At 39.4% G+C, this 20,992-nt stretch overlaps 1 protein-coding gene across 2 annotated transcripts in view; it reads left to right on the top strand.

Annotated features, from left to right (window-relative positions):
- The first annotated feature begins 12,289 nt into the window (after positions 1–12,289).
- arid3a (AT rich interactive domain 3A (BRIGHT-like)) overlaps positions 12,290–20,992 on the top strand; it is a 96,450-nt gene continuing 87,747 nt past the window's right edge. For both annotated transcript variants that reach the window (XM_043721025.1, XM_043721024.1), the window contains exon 1: positions 12,290–13,972. In XM_043721025.1, the coding sequence (XP_043576960.1) occupies positions 13,271–13,972 (702 nt within the window). In that variant the 5' untranslated portion in view covers positions 12,290–13,270. The remainder of the gene's footprint in view (positions 13,973–20,992) is intronic.

The raw sequence follows: 20,992 nt of genomic DNA, 5'->3' as shown, positions 1-20,992 counted from the left end.
CAACCCCTCCAACCGCCACAAGGACAGAACGCCCCTGGTGCTCACCTTCCATCCTACCAACCTTCGCATAAACCAAATCATCCGCCAACATTTCCGCCTCCTCCAAACAGACCCCACCACCAGGGATATATTTCCCTCCCCACCCCTCTCCGCCTTCCGCAAAGACCGTTCCCTCCGTGACTACCTGGTCAGGTCCACGCCCCCTACAACCCACCCTCCCATCCTGGCACCTTTTCCTGCCACTGCAAGAACGGCAAAACCTGCACCCACACCTCCTCCCTCACCTCCATCCAAGGCCCTAAAGGAGCCTTCCACATCCATCTAAGTTTTACCTGCACATCCACTAATATCATTTATTGCATCTGTTCCTCCCGATGCGGTCTCCTCTACATTGGGGAGACTGGACGCCTCCTAGCAGAGCGCTTTAGGGAACATCTCCGGGACACCCGCACCAATCAACCACACCGCCCTGTGGCCCAACATTTCAACTCTCCCTCCCATTCTGCCGAGGACATGGAAGTCCTGGGCCTCCTTCACTGCCGCTCCCTCACCACCAGACGCCTGGAGGAAGAACGCCTCATCTTCTGCCTCGGAACACTTCAACCCCAGGGCATCAATGTGGACTTCAACAGTTTCTTCATTTCCCCTGCCCCCACCTCAACCTAGTTCCAAACTTCCAGCTTAGCACTGTCCCCATGACTTGTCCGGACTTGACCTACCTGCCTATCTCCTTTTCCACCTATCCACTCCACCCTCTCCTCCCTGACCTATCACCTTCACCTCCTCCCCCACTCACACATTGTACTCTATGCTACTCTCTAGCATATCTCTCCATGCTTCAGGCTCTCTGCCTTTATTCCTGATGAAGGGCTTTTGCCGGAAACATTGATTTTGCTGCTCCTCGGATGTTGCCTGAACTGCTGTGCTCTTCCAGCACCACTAATCCAACATCCTTTTAGCTGAGCGTCCAGACTTGTATGTAGTACTCCAAAAATAGCCTCATCAATGTCTTGTACAGCCACAACATGACATCCTAACTCATACACTCAATGCTCTGACCAATGAAGGCAAGTGTGCCGAATGCCACCTCCTTCACCCTGTCTACCTGTGACGCCACTTTCAAAGAACTATGTATCTGCATCCCTAGGTCTCTCTGTTCAATAATACTCCCAGGGTCCTACCATTAACTGTGTAAGTCCTGCCCTGGTTGATCTTACCAAAGTGCAACATCTCACATTTATTGAAATTAAACTCCCATCTATTACTCCCTAGCCCTTTGGCTGAACTGTTCAAGATCTCTGAAGAAGAGTCATCTAGACTCAAAACGTTAGCTGACTCTCACTCCACGGATGCTGACTGATCTGCTGTGATCTCCAGTATTTTTTGATTTCTGCTCAAGATCTTGTACCCTTAGATAACCATCTTTACTGCTGACTATATAATACACTGTGTGCACTAATCTTGGTGTCATCTGCAAACTACTAAACATACCTCCCATATTCTCATCCAAACTGTTATATGGCCATAATGATGCTTTCCTGATTCCCTTGAAAGTCCTAGGATTTTCAGCATCATGCACAAGCATAGGCTTAAATTGGCAATTTACCAACAGCATTACCACTATACAATAGAGTCAACCTCTCTTTAGTGGATTTATACCCTGGTATAGACTTCTCCTCCTTCACAATGTACACTTGTCAGGGCACCTTCTTCCAAAGCAGCCTCCTCTCATCAATGTTGAACATTTATTCAGCACATTTTTCCTGCCCCTTTCCAAATTATTTCAGCTGATGCATCTGCATCAGCACTCAAACTTCTCCTTGTATTTCAATGTTGTGCAAATCTACCCCCCTTTAAAATCTATTAAATCTACCTTGACTAGCAACAGACCCTTCAGTATCACTTTCACCACCATACTTAGACTTAAAGTCTGTGCTTTTTGCTTTTAGTTGAATAAGCTTTAAGTTAACTGGTATTAATACTGATCTTCAAGACAAACCATTAAATTTTTCCTTTTCTATCACAAATCCAGTCCTTTGCTTAGCAGTTACTGCAATCTTCATTGGCACCGAGCTCTTCACTGCTCCAGAATGCGTGCATTCTCCTTTAAAATAGTTCCAACTGTGGAACATCATTGGGCCGAAGGGCCTGTTTCCACACTGTAAATAATCTAATCTAATCTAATCTAAATCCAGTCCTTTGCTTAGCAGTTACTGCAATCTTCATCGGCACCAAGCTCTTCACTGCTCCAGAATGCGTGCATTCTCCTTTAAAATAGTTCCAACTGTGGAACATCTAAGGCCTATTTCTTTTCCAAAGTTCATTGGCATTTCACTTTTTTCAGATCGCTTGATTTGGTCAACTTTCACCTCCATTGTGATAAGACTGACCCATTGAGTCTGCTTTGCCATTCGATCATGGATGATATGTTTCTCAACCACATTCTCCTGCCATCTCCCTGTAACCTCTGATCCCCTTAATAATCAAGAACCCATCTATTTCTGAATTAAAGACATTCAATTAATTGATTGCCAAAGCCTTCTGCTGCAATGAGTTCCACACATTCAACACCTTCAGGCTGAAGAAATTTTTCCTCATCTCAGTCCTAAAGGGTTGTCCCTTGACTTGGCAGTTGTACGCTCAGGTCTTAGTCTCTCAGATAGTAGAAACATCCTCTCCATATCCACTCTACTGAGGTCTGGCATTATTCTGTGAGGTTCAATGGGATTTCCACCCATCCCTTCCAATTTTCTAAACTCAATTGAGTACAGACCCAGAGTCAAAAATTGCTCCTTGTATGACAATCCCTTGATCCCTAGGATCATTCTTGTAAACCTCCTGTGGGTCCTTCCAAAGCCAGTACGTACTTCCTTAGATACAGATCCCAAAACTGCTCACAATATTCCAAATGTTGGCTGACCAGAGTCTTATACAGCTTCAGAAATAGATCTCTGCGCTCTTGCATTCTAGCCCTCTCGAAATGAATGCTAACATTGCCTTTGCCTTACTAACTGCCAATTGAACCTGCATGTTAACCTTAAGACTATCCTGAATTAGGACTCCAAAGTCCCTTTTTCTTTAGATTTCCAAAGCCTTTACCCATTCAGTCTTTGTCTCTATTCTACCAATTAAAGTGCATCACCTCACACATTCCCACATTGTTGGTTTGGTGTTTCTTTGATCCACTATCAGATGTGTGTTTTGGCAGCATGATAATTACCCTACTGGGCATATGCTTGGGCAGAATCTCTGCAAAACTTAAGTGAATTTTTAAAAAATTTTTGAACAACCAAGTTGTGCTCTGTCCCCTAGTGTTGTGTGTACTGAAGAAAACTGTTCACCTGACAACTGACTTGAGACTCTGTAGTATGGGCCAACACGTCCGAGCTTATTTTAGCCACTCTCAGGGGAGACACAAAGTGATCAGGGGGCAGGAGCAGCTGGCAAAGGCAGACACCACATTCATGTTGCTGCAAGGCTGCTCTCAGCCGAACATGGTTGGGGGAGGTCCTTGTGAAGGGATTGGAGATATATACAAATGGTGCTGTATGGCTTACAAAACGACACGGTTCCTCTGTTCGAATGTATAATGAACATTTACATCCCAGATCCTGTATCTTACTGGATCTCATTTATATGTCAGATGGTTGGAAGCTGGCCATGCACAGTATTTAGAAATGGAAGGAAGGGATGAAATTGAGATGTTACAGATAGAATTAGCAATGTATTGTTAGAAATGAAAAAAAATGGACTTAGAGAAAGTTGAAAATATTTGAATTAGAAGACAAAAAAATGCAAAAAGAAAACTTCAAATGGAAGAAGAAAAACAGAGGGAAATGGAATTTAGAAGATTTCAACTCCAAAGAAATAAGGGAATTTAGAGATTGAGTTGCTCCTAAAGCAGCTTAGAGAAAAGAAAAATAGACTATTTGGAGATAGATGAAGTACTAATTTTAGAGAACAGACATACAGACATCCAAGTTGGGCTCGAAATAAAAGTGATGTCAAGAAATTAACATGCTTTCATTGTAGTAAGATTTGACAAATCAAGGCCAATTGTTAGAAAAGAAAATGGGAGACTGATTGAAGTTGTAGGAACGTACAAGCAGCATTCAGAAAAGGAGGCACTAGGAAATGAAGTGAGTACTAAAACTGTGGTAGTGACACAAGATTTTATTTCCCTGGAGTAAGAAGTCGAGAGTGTGGTGCTGGAAAAGCACTGCAGGTCAGACAGCATCCGAGCAGGAGAATCGACGTCAGGCATAAGCCCTTCAAGGGCAACTCTCCTGCTCCTCTGATGCTGCCTGACCTGCTGTGAGTTTTCAGCACCACACTCTCGACTCTGATCTCCAGCTTCTGCAGTTTCTCCTATGTACCTAAGAAGGGAGAGATGGCTTAGTCATGAACATTTTTTTTGAAGATTGAGAAGGGAAATTCAATCATTGGAGGTTCTGACTATTTTATTTCAAAGGTGGAGGCTGTTCCTTATGTTTCAAATCAGAGAGAGACGTGAGCAAGTCAGTCAGTAATGCTGGCCGATGATACTATTTGTCTTCTAGAGGGGTTGACAAAAAGGACATATTAATTGGAGGTTATAAGTCAGTCTTGTTATATAGAGTTGGATTAAAGAATGACTTAGTTAATAGAGAAGTTCTAGTTTGGAATAGTGAAACAAATTCCTCAAGAAGGAATTGACTCTATTTTGGGGAATGACCTGGCACGTGCAAGAATATTGGCTTCAGCAGAGGTGGGAGAACAACCAGTGGAGATAAAAGAATCTTGTGTTACATAAAGAACATCCAGGATTGTTTCTTGACTATGTTGTTACTGGATCTCAGACCCATAGAATTAGACAGGAAGAAAAGTCTACAAATAAAGGAAATTATTTAGTAATTAATTTATCTGATATAATTTTTTGAAAATTTAACTAAAATAAATGAAGACAAATAGAATAAGGCTATTGTATTTATCTCATCTTCTTTAATAGAAATGCAATAGCTCATCTTCTTTAATAGAAATGCAACAGTCAGATTTGAAATTGAACAAATTATGTCAAATGGTCTACACAGGAAATTGAATCCGAAACAATGAGTTATTATTTGAAAAACAAGGTTTTAATGAGGACATGGAGGCCCACCCAAATATCAGTCAATGAGGAATGGGCAATGGTTCATCAGGATGATAGTTCTAAGTATTATAATGAAATTTTACGAGTGGTTTTCATGAAATTCCAATGGCAGGTCACTTAGGTATGAGGAACATACAAAATCGAATACTATTTCATTTTTATTGGCTAGAATTTCATGAAGATTTGATCCGATTTACCACAAACAAGCCATACATACATATGGTTTTGCTTTTCCTCAACAATTTTCAGCTTCAGGAATTGACACTTGCTCTTCTGGAGGAAAGGAAGCTAATTATTTGGTGAGTATCTGGTAAGTGACTAAAATTTATTCTATTCCAAATGTTCAACAAAGTATTTGAAAACCTAATTAAATATACAATCAAATAAAATAAGTAAACAGTTCCTTAGAACACATTAAGTATGACATGACCCCAGTGATGGGTCACAGTTGAAGCATGAGGGATTTCACAGATGCCAGTTTGGTCTAGAGCAAACACATCCAAAACAAGTTTCTGAAGTTCAAGCAGCTTCAGGTCAGAGTTTATGAACTATAATCACTGACGTACATCAAGGAGCGGGTAAAGTTACCTGGATTATTTGTACTAGGAGGCAGTTATACTTCTAAATGTTGGGTTACCTGATTTGGTCAGAGTTGAGGGGCAGGGAAAGGTACTCAGAGGACAGGACTCTCAGCTTTGCAACTACCCAACGGGTCTGAGCTGCTTTTAGTTCTAATAAAGAATCATACTGGATTCCATATGTTCATTGTGTTTCTTGCCCTTAGATGCTGCCAAACTTGCTGCATTCCTCCAGAACCTTTGTTTTTTTATTTGCATTTCTTTCAGTTTGTATGGACGCAAATGAGAGTCATAGAGCCATAAGAGATGTACAGCATGGAAACAGACCCTTCGGTACAACCGTCCACGCTGACCAGATATTCCAGAGCCGCAGGATGGATGAACCAACTGACCATGGCACTGTCGTACAGGAAGCCTTTCAAGAGGGAGATGTAAGAAGGAATGTATATTTGATCATACAAACTGGGAGCAGGAATAGGCCATTCGGAAGGGCCTGAGTCATTCCAACTTTCTTCCTGAAAAGCTGGTGAAAAGAGTCCTGGAATATTTTTAAGGCAGAGATAAATGGAATCTTGGTAAACAATGGGGTGAAAAGATATCCCAAATAAGTAAGTATATTGATTTGTAGTTACAATTAGTCATTATCTTGCTGAATGGTGGAACAGGTTTGAAGGGCTGAGTGACCTAGTCCTGCTCTGAATTCATATGTTTTATGTATGTTGACTCAAAAGGGGACTGTCTGTGTGGAGTTTGCACATTCTCCACATGTCTGCGAGGGATTCCTCTGGGTGCTCCAGTTTGCTCCCACAGTCCAAAGACGTGCAGGTCCGGTGAATTGGCTATGCTAAATTGCCCATAGTGTTAGGTGATTAGTCAGAGGGAAATGAGTCTGGGTGGGTTACTCTTCAGAGGGTCGGTGTGGACTGGTTGGGCCAAAGGGCCTGTTTTCACACTGTAGGGAATCTAATCTATTCTAATCGAATCCTCACTAGGTCTGCTATCAGGAAACCAAATTTATATATCAGTCAGGATAGAGTCAGCAGTTTTCTGTAAAATTCCAGACCACATTTAACCGTGCCTTCGACATTTCAGTTAGCTTATATTGCAATTTATCTCTGGGCTAAATGGCTATCACCCCTTTTATAGCCTCTGAAAAGCCAAAAATGAGCCTGTTTCAATTGAGTTGCAGTCGTATATAAATGTCCTTCCTGGACTGTTGTAGTCATGTGATTCTGCTCTATTCTGCCCAGACTGCTGCTGTTTGAACACAGAACATCTGAGATTGTGTAGAAGAGCTGTACAAACAAAACTACTGACAGACTGACACAGGAAATTTCAGAGCTATAAACACTGCTAGAAGTAACTGAAATAAGCTAAAAAGGAACAAAGAAACAGGGCATAACACTGAATCACTGGACAATAGAAAATGGCTGCAGCTTTTCCTCTCCAATTTCAGTCAAAATGAAAAGTGATATGAACCAAAACTACACAACAGCAAAAGTTTAAAATAAAAACAATTCAGTTTAACAAGTCAGAGCAGCTACACATTAAGAATATAGCACTATTGGGAAGGGACTGTTTCAAAGTGCATTTCTCCCTGAATCTCTCTGAAGAACCAAAAAAGCAAACTGCAGAAATGTTGAAAGCCTTGAAGGCACATGCTGATGTCTAAATGAATGTAAAAGACAAACAGTATGTGTTCACTGTATGTGTTCACGTAAGGTGAAAAAGAATCCATTGATGCATATAATGACCTCATTAATTCAACTTGCATAATTTGCACAATTAAAAAACAATCAATCATGACTGTATTAGTATAGATGGTCCTGCAATGAAAACATAGCTACTGAGCGAAAAGAAGCTTATTTTCAGGAAAACAATTGATATTTGCAGAAGTGCTGAGTTTCAAATTATCAGCTAGAACATTTCATTGCTGAGCAGGCAGGCCTTGCATTAAACTAATAAATGTACCAGGCCCAAAGGACAGAACATTGATGGACAAAGGGGAGAATGCAAATACTACAGAGAATATCACACAAACAGGAAAGTATGCCCAGTGTGATTAAAGCAGTGTTCTCACTGCATGAAGTTGAATTATTTTGCACACAAGGTGAGAAGGAAGCATCTTTGTGCGAAGCTGCCTCAAGCTGCGCGCAAATACTCAGTGCACAAACACCAGGTGTTACTAAACACTGAGGTTTTACTTGTCCCTAATGTTATGAAGTAGAGGTCTGTTGACAGTGCTCCAGGTACTTGGGTTGTGTGCCTAAGAAAGGATATACATTGTAAAGTAAAAGTATTGAAAACTTATCGAGGCACCTTAGAGTGAAATAATTGGGAGAGGAAAATTTTCTCTCCCTTGCATTTTCCGTAATTTCCAAGTTGAAATATTTTCTCCTTTAAGCTGTATACTGGATCTGGAATGTATTTTACAAATATGAAGACTATTACTATTATATAGAGAGGAACATGCTGTATAGGGAGATGTTGAATTTTCTTGGACATACACAATATTTGACTCAGACATTATTCATAAAATTTAATTTAATGATTTCACTAAAGTATATGCTTGGAGAAAAGAAAATCACCAGAAACATACCCATATACTTGATGTAACTATAACACAGGTAGTGTCCAATATCTATAAGGTACACTTAGGAATGTGATGAAATACTCTCCTTTGCTTGCCTGTATGACTATAGCTTCAACAACACTCAAGGAGCACACAATCCAGTTCAAAGCAGCCTACTGATCAGCACCCCATTCACCATCTTTAAATATTCATCATTTCCACTAGAGGCAGCAGTGTGTACAATAATATGAAATTCATTGCAGCAACTTACGCCGGCTCCTTCCACAACGTCTTCCCAAACCTGTGAGTTTGTCAGAAAGGGCAGCAGACACATGGCAACACTTGCAAGATCCCTTCAAAGTCACACAGTATATCGACTTGTACTCCATTACTGGTTGGATCAAAATCCTGGAACTCCCTAACAGCATGATATGTGAACTCATAAAATAGACCGTCAGAGTTTAAGAAGTGGCTCACCACCATCTTCTCCATGCCAATTATGGAAGAACTATACTCACATCCTACAAACGTATATTATAGAAACATCACAGGTGCAAGAGGTCATTTGTGGCATCTCAGTTGCTGACTTCCTGAGACGAAATGCAGTCTGCTTCCCAAAATGAAAATAGTTTTGTGCAAACTTTAGAATAAATCAATGCTTTCTGCATTTAATTCCCACTTACTGTGTTACTTACATTACTAAAAGTGAATTATTGGATAATTCATTCTTTAAGAACAAAAATGGTTTTACATTATCAGAAACAATTCAGCATAAACCAGTGTTGGGGTAAATGGATTCTTGTGATTTCAAAATAACGAATGCCTTTTACTGCCCAACAGATATTACAGGAAGTCATTTTTGTGTAACTTCAACTAAATTGTTGTAGATTTGTTGGGAAATGTTTGGCAGGCTGTCTTGAGACCTAAAGTGGAGATGTGCAAAGAGTACAAAAGCTATTTAACAAAAAAAATGATTAAGTCATTGAATGAAATTTTTGGGTTCTGACTCGCCTTATTTTTCCTTTTTTAATTCCTTTCCTTCACTACTGACATACACCTTTACCTGGGAAAAGTGACTATTTTAGTCACTCAATAATTCTGTTGATCAGTCACAGAGTTGTGTCTCAGCACAAAAGATCTTTCATCTTGTTCAGTGTTCTGCTGCTGCGCAGGGCACCACCTAGTGATCCAACTAAGAATTGTTGGCATTTTCCAAACAACAGCTGATCATTAGCAGAAGACAGAAATCCATGAGGTTGGGTGTCAGTATGTTAGCTTTAAAGACTTAATCTAATAATTTTTCAATTTTTCAGTATTTAACTTCATAATTCAAATACTAACTCATCATTGATAACTATATTGCATCAGAAAGGGTAGAAAACAAGAATCAAGGACTCTTATGATGCAGTGGCAGTGTCCTTATCTCTGAGCCAGAAGATGTGGGTTCAAGTCTCACTTGCTCCAGTGGTGTGTAATAACATCTCTGAATAGGTTACTGAAAAAATCTAGTAAACAAGAATCTGGTAATTATTGAGTGGAAGTCTTGTGACTATAGTGGTAGCATCCATGCCTCTGAGCCAGAAGCTTTAGGTTTAAGTTCCACTCAGGACCTGACACCCAAGAAAAGTGAGTTAATAATCTGGCTAAAACAAGTTGAGTATCACTTTGGAGATGGTAAGAGTGGGAGAGATTTCTGGCCACCTATGTCATGGAAAGAAGTTGGAGATTCTACAATCACAATTCACAGTTCCAGGATTACAACACTTATCTAAAAATATGTTATTCTAGCAACTCTGACTATATGTTGGTTTGGCTCAGTTGGATAGATAGCCAATAAGGATCAGTTAGTACTAACAGCATGGTATGTGATTCCTGATCCAGCTAGGGTGGATTGCTTGACTTACCTGTGATGGAGGTTGAGGTGCTATGGGTCAGACTTGCCTATGAAGAGCAACGTCAAGAAAAAAACTTACTGATAATTCTTTCAGTTAATTCTTTCACAATTTTAAGGTGACAATTAAATTATTGGTTTTATTGTGCCATGATATCTGCCACAATGTTAACTTGGGAAATATGAGTCAGCATTTCAGAGATCTTTCCTTCATCAGTATTCTTTGCCTATTCTTCCTGAAGGTGCTGACTGATGATGTGGTATTGTTCTATTGGTGCTGAATAACCTCTGACCTTTTTTAAACTTACAAAATGCAACTTTTCACATGAAACCTGACTGCATTTTGGCACAATATTTGATTATGTAAAGAATCCCAGCTAAAAGGTGTAATGTCTATGGAAAATAAAGTATTTGACATGTAATTCACAAATTATATCAATGGTCCACTCCAGAGATTTGAGCCCTATAAGCTAAGTTGACACACTGAACTGCTGGAGTGCTGAACTGCTCGTGGAGTGCTGGACTGTTGGAAGTGCCTTCTGGATGAAATGTTAAACTGAGGCCCAGCTGCCCTCTCAGGTGCCTGTGAAAAAGCTTTTGTTTGAAAGCTCTTTGAAAAGTTTAGAATAATAAAAGCATTGAATGCTATTTATAGTCTCATTACATCTGCTGGCAAGTTTATTCTATTTGCTGTAACAGAATATTTTTCTGCATTGTGCTTTGTTCAGCTGACTTTTTAAAAAAAATCTTATGTTTTAAGTAGTGTTAAATTTCACTTGTTGAGATAACTACAAAAATAACTTTAAAATGTTGCTTTTATTTGAAGAAAATCACACTGTTTTGATGTATTACATCACATGTTAAATATAATTATGTTGAGAAAAATTGTGATAACAATCTGTCATGCTGGTTCATAGTTCATGACTTATGCGTTGAATATTAGATTAGATTCCCTACAGTATGGAAACAGGCCCTTTGGCCCAACAAGTCCACACTGACCTTCCGAAGAGTAACCCACCCAGACCCATTCCCCTGCCCTATATATATCCCTGACTAAAGCGCCTAACACTATGGGCAATTTAGCAAGGCCAATTCACCTAACCTGCACATCTTTGGACAGTGGGAGAAACCCGAGTACCCGGAGGAAACCCACGCAAACACGGGGAGAATGTGCAAACTCCACACAGACAGTTGCCTGAGGTGGGAATCAAACCCAGGCCTGGTGCTGTGAGGTAGCAGTGCTAACCACTGAGCCACCGTGTTCTCAAGTGGTTGGTTTTCTATAAACTATTTTAATGATTAGCTTATTTATAAGCCATTAGATTCATTCATATTTTATGGGCCAAATATGATCAACTAACTCCTAGGAGAAACAGAAGACTTTTGACAGCTTAGATTGATTGTTGCTTTTATATGAAATAAAACAACCATTTATTTAGATGGTAAGCATTTGGCTTTACTTAGTTGACCAGAATAGAAATTCAGTTTAGGAAAAGATTGGCATTTATATAATGTCTTTCAGGACATCTCACAGCATTTGCAACAAATTAAGTATCTTGAATCGTAGTTGCAATTCTAATGTAGGAAATGCAGCACTCAATTTGTGTCGAGTAAGCTCCGCGATCAGCAATATGATAATAGGAAATCTGTTTTATTTAGTGATGTGATCGGGGTGTTGATATTGGCAAGAAAATCAGGGATAATTTTGCTTCCCTCTTTGAAGTTTTGCCAAGGGATCTTTTACTTTGTTTGACAGAGCAAGCCAGGTCTCATGTTATTTGAAAGGTAATACCTCTAGCTGATGTGTCAGTCTAGACTTTTGTGCATGGTACACGGATCCTGTGCCCACAATCTTCGGCCTCAGAATTGAGAGTTCTATTTACTGAATCATAGCTGACTCAAATTTGGAGACAAAGTTGGTTTTATTTTCTCTGGATAAGCTTCCATTGTTTCTGACGTTCACCAATCACCCTTTCACAGTCTTCAAGCTGAAGGCAAAATCATGTTTGCCTGTAATTCTACCACAGTCAAAAATATCTTTAGCAACATTCAACAGATAGAAATTGGTATAAATGTAAACTACTACAGATGTTCAAAATCTGAAATATAAACAAAACTTAGTTGGTCAAATAAAATTTCTGAAAAGAAAATAATTTATGATTTGGATTGCAGTGACTTTTTTAAGGTAGAAACTGGACTTTCCTTGAACTGTGAAAACAGACAATTGAAAATTGAGTCTATTTTACACCAAAATCATTTTTCTTCAATTAAGTTAATGGAAACTAATCAGGTGTTCTGAAAAAAATGCTACAAATTTACTAATATCTACATCCATGCCATTGTTGAAGACCATTCGTACTGCCAATACGAGGTACATGTTGAAAGCATGACCAAAGTAATTGTAGTGAGCAAGTAGAACAGACCATTGTTCTGACAAGAATTATCACATTCAGGAAAGGAAAAATTACCAAAGAAATTCAAGATATGGGGTAAAATCGGAAAATGCCAGATATGAAATCCACGAAGGGGAGATGGATTAAGTACTGGACCCTTTGCTTTCCCCGATCTGATAAGATCATAATCTCTACTTAATGTTAATGAACCTTGTATGTTGACATTCAATGCATTTCATTCTCATTTTTAACTTTGTATTTTCACCAGTTGCCGTTGTAACTTTATTTTATGCTGTGTAGTTTCCTACATTCAAATGTTATGTAGTATAGGCGATCATCTCAAGAAGCAAACTATAATTATGTTTCACCCTCAGTTTTTTTTCCTACGCAAAAAAAGTTAACGTTTATCTCTACCACGGATGTGTAATGTCTTACAACATTAATTCCAACAGCTTTTTCCGCCTCAGGGATAGACAAACACCTGAATGGCAATCTAGACGAAAAGTTGCGGAATCTCTCTGACCCCGAACCCCTCCCCTTTCCAGTTGTTAAGAGTGGAGTTGAGCAGATCAGTCCCCTCCGCCCGTTTCTTATTACTCCTTATCAATATCAGCCCCGTGCAAACAGATCGGCAGAACGTAAGCAAAGGATACTTACTGCGATTAGAGAGAGCGCGTGTGAGAGTGAGAGAGAGGGGCTGGGATAGCCATGAAGTTGCAGGCGGTGATGGAAAACCTGCAGAGGCAGCAGCGTGCGCGCCTCGAGCTCGAGGCCCGGCAACAGCAGAACGAGCAGCATCACCAGCAACAGCCCCAGTCCTCGCGTGCGCGCCTTCAGCTCCAGGCCCAACAACAACAGCAGCAGCAAATTCAAATGGAGCAGCGCGAGCCTCGCAGGCTAACGGCCGAGTTTTCCAACGACAACAAGATCCTGGTGATTGCGCAGCAGAGCATCGCTGCTCAGCAAACAGCAGCACTGGCCGCCATGAGAGCAGCGGCAGCTGCTGCAGGGGCTGACGTTTCAGCCCAACGCGTTCTCGACGAAGGAGACGAAGAGGAACTGGGTATGGAACGAGGCGATAGCCCGAGGCTTTCCGAAACCAGCGAGGCCTTCTCTGGGGGAGATGAAATGGATCGGGGAGAAGAAGAGGAAGAGACTGCGGAGCCGCGTTATCCCGATCCTTTAGGGTCCGAGGAAGACATGGCTGCTGAGGAGGAAGAAGAATTCGAGGACGAGATGGCTGAGGAAGGAGGTAGCGGAGTAAAAGAGAGGGGAATGCACCACTCTGGTGAGGTGCATCGTTTGCCCGGGCAGCGGCGCCCTATAACCGGGCTCCCTTGCCAGCCACACCCGCAGATGCAGCAAGTCCAGGATCAGGCCGAGTGGACATATGAGGAACAGTTTAAACAGGTATTTACAAACTTGTAAAAGCTAACATTTGCCAACTTATTTTATTTAGTTCTATCATGCGATTAGCATCCTAAATTCGCACATATTAAAAATACAATTAGGTTTTAACGTTAATTTTATATATGGGTTTAATTTTGAATTTAACTATCTGCACATTTTGCGTATCTTTCAATGTTAAACGCTGGGGAGAGGAGGAGGAGGAGGAGTTCGCAATTGACGTTTGACCCCAGGCATGTTAAGTCTGCAACAAATGCATACACGACGACGTCCAGCATGTAATCCCTAGATGGCATTTGGTAATATGCTGAATGGCAACTGCTTTCTTCCCCTTCTTTGGATGAAATATTTATGACAAATAACCAGAGCAAATTTTTTGGTTTGCAGAAATTTATCATTAAAATATTTAGGAAGGAACTGATAAATACTACAGTGAAATTTGATATTTGTATATAATTTTGTTTTTTAATACTTGTCATGTGGGTAATGTGAAAAAATGGCAATAATTAGGTATGCACACATTTCACTTTGAAATACATTTTTCTTCAATTTTATAAACTGAAGACTTAGTCAAAATTTCTAAATGCTTTGAAGCAGGTGATCCACTTGATTCTTGATACCTTACTGTTTTTCTACCTGCTTAATTAAACCAAAATAAACCTTTACTGAAGTGTAACTTAGAAATGTTACGTATTCAGTTTTATCTTGGATAATTACTGATAAAAGCCTTTTAAATATGTTGAAAGTTTGAAATATTGTACAGTATGCAGAAGCTAAAATTATGCTTCAGTGAGAAATTTCAAAAGCTATTGGTTTTTGGCAAAAGATCAAAAATGAGTATGCTGGTTTGTTTGGATATCATCCAAACCATTTAGTGGTTTCTGTGTTTGGCAGCATTTAAGCAAATGTTACAGCATAAATTTAAGGCCGAGGAGATTATTATAATGACTGCAACAAAAATGTAAATACAGGATGAACCCTTGCCAAATATTCAAAACAGTTTGCACTAATCTGAATCTAAAGTCATAAACCCAGTGCAGTGGAATGTCTTCAGTTAAAAGATCTCAGCAATCCTAATGTTTTCAATTATTTCCTATGGATTTTAAGTTAACATCTTGCATTTATTCTGTAATTCTGGGTAAACGCTGCTAACGTAGGCAAAACCATGATGTGTACTGAAGTATGTCTTGTGTTTCATGAAGTATACATTTTCACTTAACCATGGTACTTATGAATGGAGATTAGAATGTTGATTTAAAAGCAATTGTATAACTGAGAAATTGAGATTTAAACATGAAATTTGTCAATTGTAATTAAATGCATAAAATAATTGAATTAGTGTAATCACTGAACTTTTAAGCAATGCCAGGAATTTGAACTATTCGCTTTTAGTTTTGTTCTGTTATTTCAATTTAGTGCAGGAACATGTAATGAAAACTAAGCTGATACTGAATTTGTGACTGTCAACTGTTGATATACTTTTTTTTCTCTCTGAATTAATTTCTCACTGGCTGAGAACTGGTTTCCTGTCCTTCCATTACTTAAGACTAGAAGGAGGAAGAAATCAAGAAACTGTAGATCAATCTGTTTAAATATCAATTGTAGGGAAGTTCCCTGAGTCTATTATTGGTATCCTGAGTAGCTGAGTACAGTATTTGAGCAGGTATGAACTAATCAAAGAGAGACAGCATGGATTTGTAACAGATAGTCGTGACGAGTTAATTCTGTCTTTTCAGGAGCTTCCTAACAAAATGGCCAGTCATTGTAAGTTGCATTTAATGGCCTTTCGGAAGCTAATTGAGGCCTCATAGTGAAAAATATAACTAAGTAAGCATAGAATAGTGGGATTTTGGAACTAAGGTTAATTTCATATTGTCAAGCCTTTAAACTATTGAGGAGCAAATTGGTTTGGTACCAATTTACCATATGAATGTCATTGTGCACATGTTTAAAAATAATTATCAAAAAGGATAATAGAAAGTTTCCTTAAATCTTTAAAAGATTTGGAATACAGATGGGAGGAAGTGATCTTTCAGTTTTAAGGAACCTTGGTCACTCCTCACCTGGCTACTGTGTCTCATGATATATTCATTAATGAAAATATAAAATGATTTAAATATTGAGGATAGTCTTTATAAAATTAGGTTGTATTTCGTTTAGCAGCTGCCAGTGTTGAATTTCATTTTTAAGTTGCATATAAGGCTCAGCTGCAATGCTGGATCGTGTTGATGCTTTGTGGCCACAGTTCACAAGGTATGTTAAGAGTGAGGATGACAATTTACTTCATCTTAATTCACAAAGAAAGAGATTCCAATTCTTCCATTTTGTTGTTTATTTTCCCTTCACTGTTCAAAATGTTAATCACGCTTTGTGTAAAAGATGTTCTGATATTTGTCCTAAACTTGTCTATTTTTAGTTTGCACCTGTTGAAATCTTATTCTATTCTTGGTTGAATTTTTATTATTCCAGTTTCTCTCTCTCTCTCTCCTTTCATTCCCCTTTCACTGTCTTATATATCTCTCTTTAATAAATCCCTTCTTAGGTGCCTATTTTTCAGCTTGGTAAGTCCAGGTTTCTCAAATATCATCAGAGCTGAAACTCCTGGCATAAGGATTCATGTTTTTTCTATTCTTAAATGTCTGTTGTTTCTCAGTGACCAAATCTGCACACAGTACTCAAGGTGTGGTCTGACCAGTGCATTCTGCAAGGTTTGAACATTATTTCCTCTATTCTTTTTGTTTTAACTGCAGTTTTGATTTTATTTGCTGACCATTTGCAGATGGTATAGTTATTTCAACACTTCATAAGTTGCTACTTCTCCTTCCTAAGTGAAGTACTTCCTGTTCTTTTTGCATAACTTATTCAATTGATTATCATTTGCAAATATTACCAGTTTATAAAGCTTTGAATCCAAATTAATGATGTCAAGGAAAACTCCGAGCGGAGTTTTTGTGCATACTATTCAACACAGCAACCAACTCCAAAATTATCTTCCAGCCAGTTTCTCACCCACTTCAAAATTTTATTGTCAAATCCCATAAATGCAACCTAAAAAACCTTGTGGGGAGTTTTATTAAAGGCATTTTAGAAATCCAAGCACACCTGCTGTAAGGTAGTCCACTTAGATTGTCACATCCTTGAGCAAATAAATCAAGGAGTTGAATAGGAAAGATCTTCCGTTTATATAGAAATCTAACTGCTGTATTATTGCATGGGTAGACCTAAGTTCACCCATAACTGATTTAATTAATCTTGGAACAAACGGAGTATGAGAGTTGCCAATTTTTGGTTTTTGAATATGGCATTACTGCTTGCTTCAAGCTCCTCAGTTTTGATTCCTTCATACTAAAGTGACTATCTTGTCTTCCAGCACTGAAGAAATACTATCAAACCCTGGTGAATTATTTGTTTTAAAGCTCTTCAGCTTGAGATTTTTTATCTCATTTACATTGAAGGCATGCATTTGTCTTTGATATTTTTGGAGAGAGAACTTTTTTTTTCTTTTTGCCTTCTACATGCTTTGAAGATTCATTTATTTAAAATAAATTTAGTATTTAACTTTCGGGAATATCTACATCCTTTTATTGCCCTTGTGATGTCAGCTGGTACAGCCTCTGATCCACTTTGTCTCCCCTGATAATGGCAAAAAGGTATGGATTAAAATAAGCTCTGAAGTTTTGGTCCAACCTATGGAGTCTGGAGTCATTTGTCAGGCGAACAGAGTTTTCTTCTTCACCTACAACATGAGGAGATGGAGCACAACTTGATTGTTCAAAGATTTTCTCGCTCTGCATCTTTGTAGAGATTCTGCCCGTGCACATGCCCAGTTGGGCTTCAGTAGGGTAATTATGCTGCCAAAATGCACATCTGATAGTGGATCAAAACCAACAATACGGGAATGTGAGAGGTTATGCACTTTGGTTGGAAGAGTACAGGCATAGACTATTCTAAATGGATAAGGGCTTCAGAAATCTGACTCACAAAGGGACTAAGGAGTCCTAGGATAGTCTTAAGGTTAGCATGCAGGTTCAGTTGGTGGTTCAGAAGAAAAAGGCAATATTAGCATTTGTTTCAAGAGGGCTAGAATGCACGTGTTCAGGGATCTATTGCTGAGACTGCATAAGTCTCTGGTCAGTTCACATTTGAGATATTGTGAGCAACTTTGGATTCTGTATCTAAGGAAAGATATGCAGACTTTGGAAGGGCCCACAGGGAGTTTACAAAAATGATCCTGACTATCAAGGGATAGTCATATGAGGAGCAGTTTTGCACTCTGGATCTGTACTCAGTAGAATTTAGAAGAATGAGTGAGGGAAATCTATTGAACCTTACAGAATAATGAGAGGCCTTGTGTAGAGTGGACATGGGGAGGATGTTTCTATTCGTCGAGAGGCCAGGACCTGAGGGAAAACATCAAGTGAAGGGACGACCCTTTAGAACTGAGACGACTCTTCAGCTGGAGGGTGGTGACTGTGTGGAACTCGTTGCTACAGAAAGCTGTGGAGGCCAAGTTATTGAATGTCTTTAATTCAGAGTGAAATAGGCTCTTGATTATTAAGGGGATCAGAGGTTACAGGGAGAAGGCAGGAAAATGGAGTTGAGAAACATAATAGCCTGATCTAATGGCAGAGCAGACTCAATGAGCCAAATGCTTAATACTCCTATTATTTTACAATCTTCTCTGGCGTGGATGTGTGCAGCTTCAACAACAGTCAGAAAGCTCGATGCAGTCCAGGACAAAGCAGACCAGTTGATTGGCATGCAATCCATTGTCTTTTAACATTCACTCCCTTCACTATTGATGTACAGTGACAGCAGTGTGTACTATCGACCAGATTCGATTGAGTAATTCACCAAGACTTCTTAAACAGCACCTTCTAAATCTGCAACTCCAATCAGCTAGAAAGTGGAGGGCAGCAGGTGCTTGCGAACTTCACCATCTGAAGTTTTCCTCTAAGCTACACATAATCCTGTCTTGGAGCAATATCACTGTTCCTTCTCGATCGCTCAGTCAAAATTGTGGGCACCCTTTCTAACAGTGCTGTGAGTGTGCCTCCAATCCCAAGGATTGTAATGGAGAAAGCAGATAACCACCACTACCTTTGACAGGGCAATTAGGGAAAGGCTACAAATGTGTAAATCATGTGAAAGATTAATGTAGATTTTTGTGATCAAATCGTTTCTCTTTAGTTATGCTTTTCAAGTTTCCATGTTCTTCTGATCACCTTTGTGGCATGTTTTGTGTGATAATTTATATGTCAGTGAATTCATTCTCACTGCAGAATATGTGAAGGAAATTTTAATCCTTCATTTCATTGTTAATCAACTGATTACTCCCACCAATGTCTTTTTCCTAATCCTGACTCGAAATACCGATTTAATCTATATGCCTGCTGCTCCTTGGATGCTGCCTGTCTTGCTATGCTTTTCCAGCTCCAGACTTTTCGACTGCCAATAGTAAGTGTTCTGCATGATAGATAATAATTTGAGCGATGTTAAAGGCATGTGAAAAAAGCAGTACATTAGCTCTGAGTGACTTTAGACTTCATGTAACCTGGGAAGTAAATTGGGAAAGGTAGCCAGAAAGATGAATTCAGACAGTATATTTGAAACCGTTTCCAAGAACAGTATATTGTGGATCTGACTAAGGATCAAGCTAATTTGGATCTTGCATTGACCAAAAAAAAGGGTGAAAATAAACAAGGCAAGCTAGCAAGTAATATAAAAATGGTCAGTAAAAGCTTTTTAATATATTAAAAGGAAGAACGAGGTCAAAGTGAATGTTAATAAGTAATCAAGATATGGCAGAGGTCTTTTATAAAAAGTATCTTGCATCAGTCTTCATGGTGAAAAACACTAATAGCATTCCAAGATACTAGTAATCCAGGGGCAAACTATCGCTATTGGAGAAAGTACTCGAGAAAATAGTGGGGTTAAAAACATAAGCCCCTAGTCTTGATGGGTTGCGTCTAGGATTTTAAAGGAAGTAGCTACAGAGATGGATGCATCTTTGAAAAATCCTTTTGATTCTGGAAAAGTCACAAAACTAGAAAACTGCAACCATAACATAATCACGCAGAGTCAGCATGTCTTCATGCCTGACAAATTTACTACAGTTCTTTGAAGAGGTAACAAGCAGTACAGATCGAGAAGCAGTAGACGTATTTGAATTTCCAAAAGGTGTTTGATAGGTTACTGCATAGGGACACTTAATGTTGAGAGTATTATATTAGCCTGGAGAGATGTTTTACTACTAATAGACATAGTTAGAATAAATGGGATATTTTTGAGGTTGATACTTTTCAACTAATGGAGTGCCTCTGGGATTAATGCTGGGCCAAAATAATTTACAGTGCATATTATAGATTCTGATCATGGAAGTGAAAGTGCTATCAGCAAGTTTGCAGAGGACACAAGAATAGATGAGAAAACAAATTAGGATGACACAGGGAGTCTTCTGTGGGATATCAACAAACGTAGAAAAGTAGATGCAGAAGTGGACCCTTTGAGTCTGCACCACCACGCAATATGATCATGGCTTTCCATATCCCATTCCAGCTTTCTCTCCATACCTCTTGATCTATTTAACTGCAAGGGCTACGTCCAGCTCCCTCTTGAATATATTTAATAAACTGGCCCCAACAGCTTTCTGTGGTAGAGAATTCCACAAGTGAAGAAATTCTTCCTCGTCTCAGTTCTGAACGGCTTACCCCTTTATTCTTCGAGTGCGACCCTTAGTTCTTTACTTACCCTTCACTGGGAACATTCTTCGGCATTTACCTGTCCAGTCCCGTCAGGATATTATCTGCTTCTGCGACCACCCCATCCCCAATCCTTCTAAATTCCAGTGAGTACAAGCCCAATCGATCCAGTCTTTCTTCACATGCCAGTTCTGCCAACCTGGAAATCAGTCTAGTGAACCTTTGGATTCCCTCAATAGCAAGAATGTCCTTGCTCAGACGAGGAAACCAACACTGCACACAGTACTGGAGGTGTGGCCTCTCCAAGGTTCTGCACAACTGC

Source organism: Chiloscyllium plagiosum, chromosome 31 (genome assembly GCF_004010195.1).
Source record: "Chiloscyllium plagiosum isolate BGI_BamShark_2017 chromosome 31, ASM401019v2, whole genome shotgun sequence".
NCBI lineage: Eukaryota > Metazoa > Chordata > Chondrichthyes > Orectolobiformes > Hemiscylliidae > Chiloscyllium > Chiloscyllium plagiosum.
Note: the sequence above shows the minus strand (reverse complement) of the source record. Positions and strands in the feature narration are given on the sequence as shown.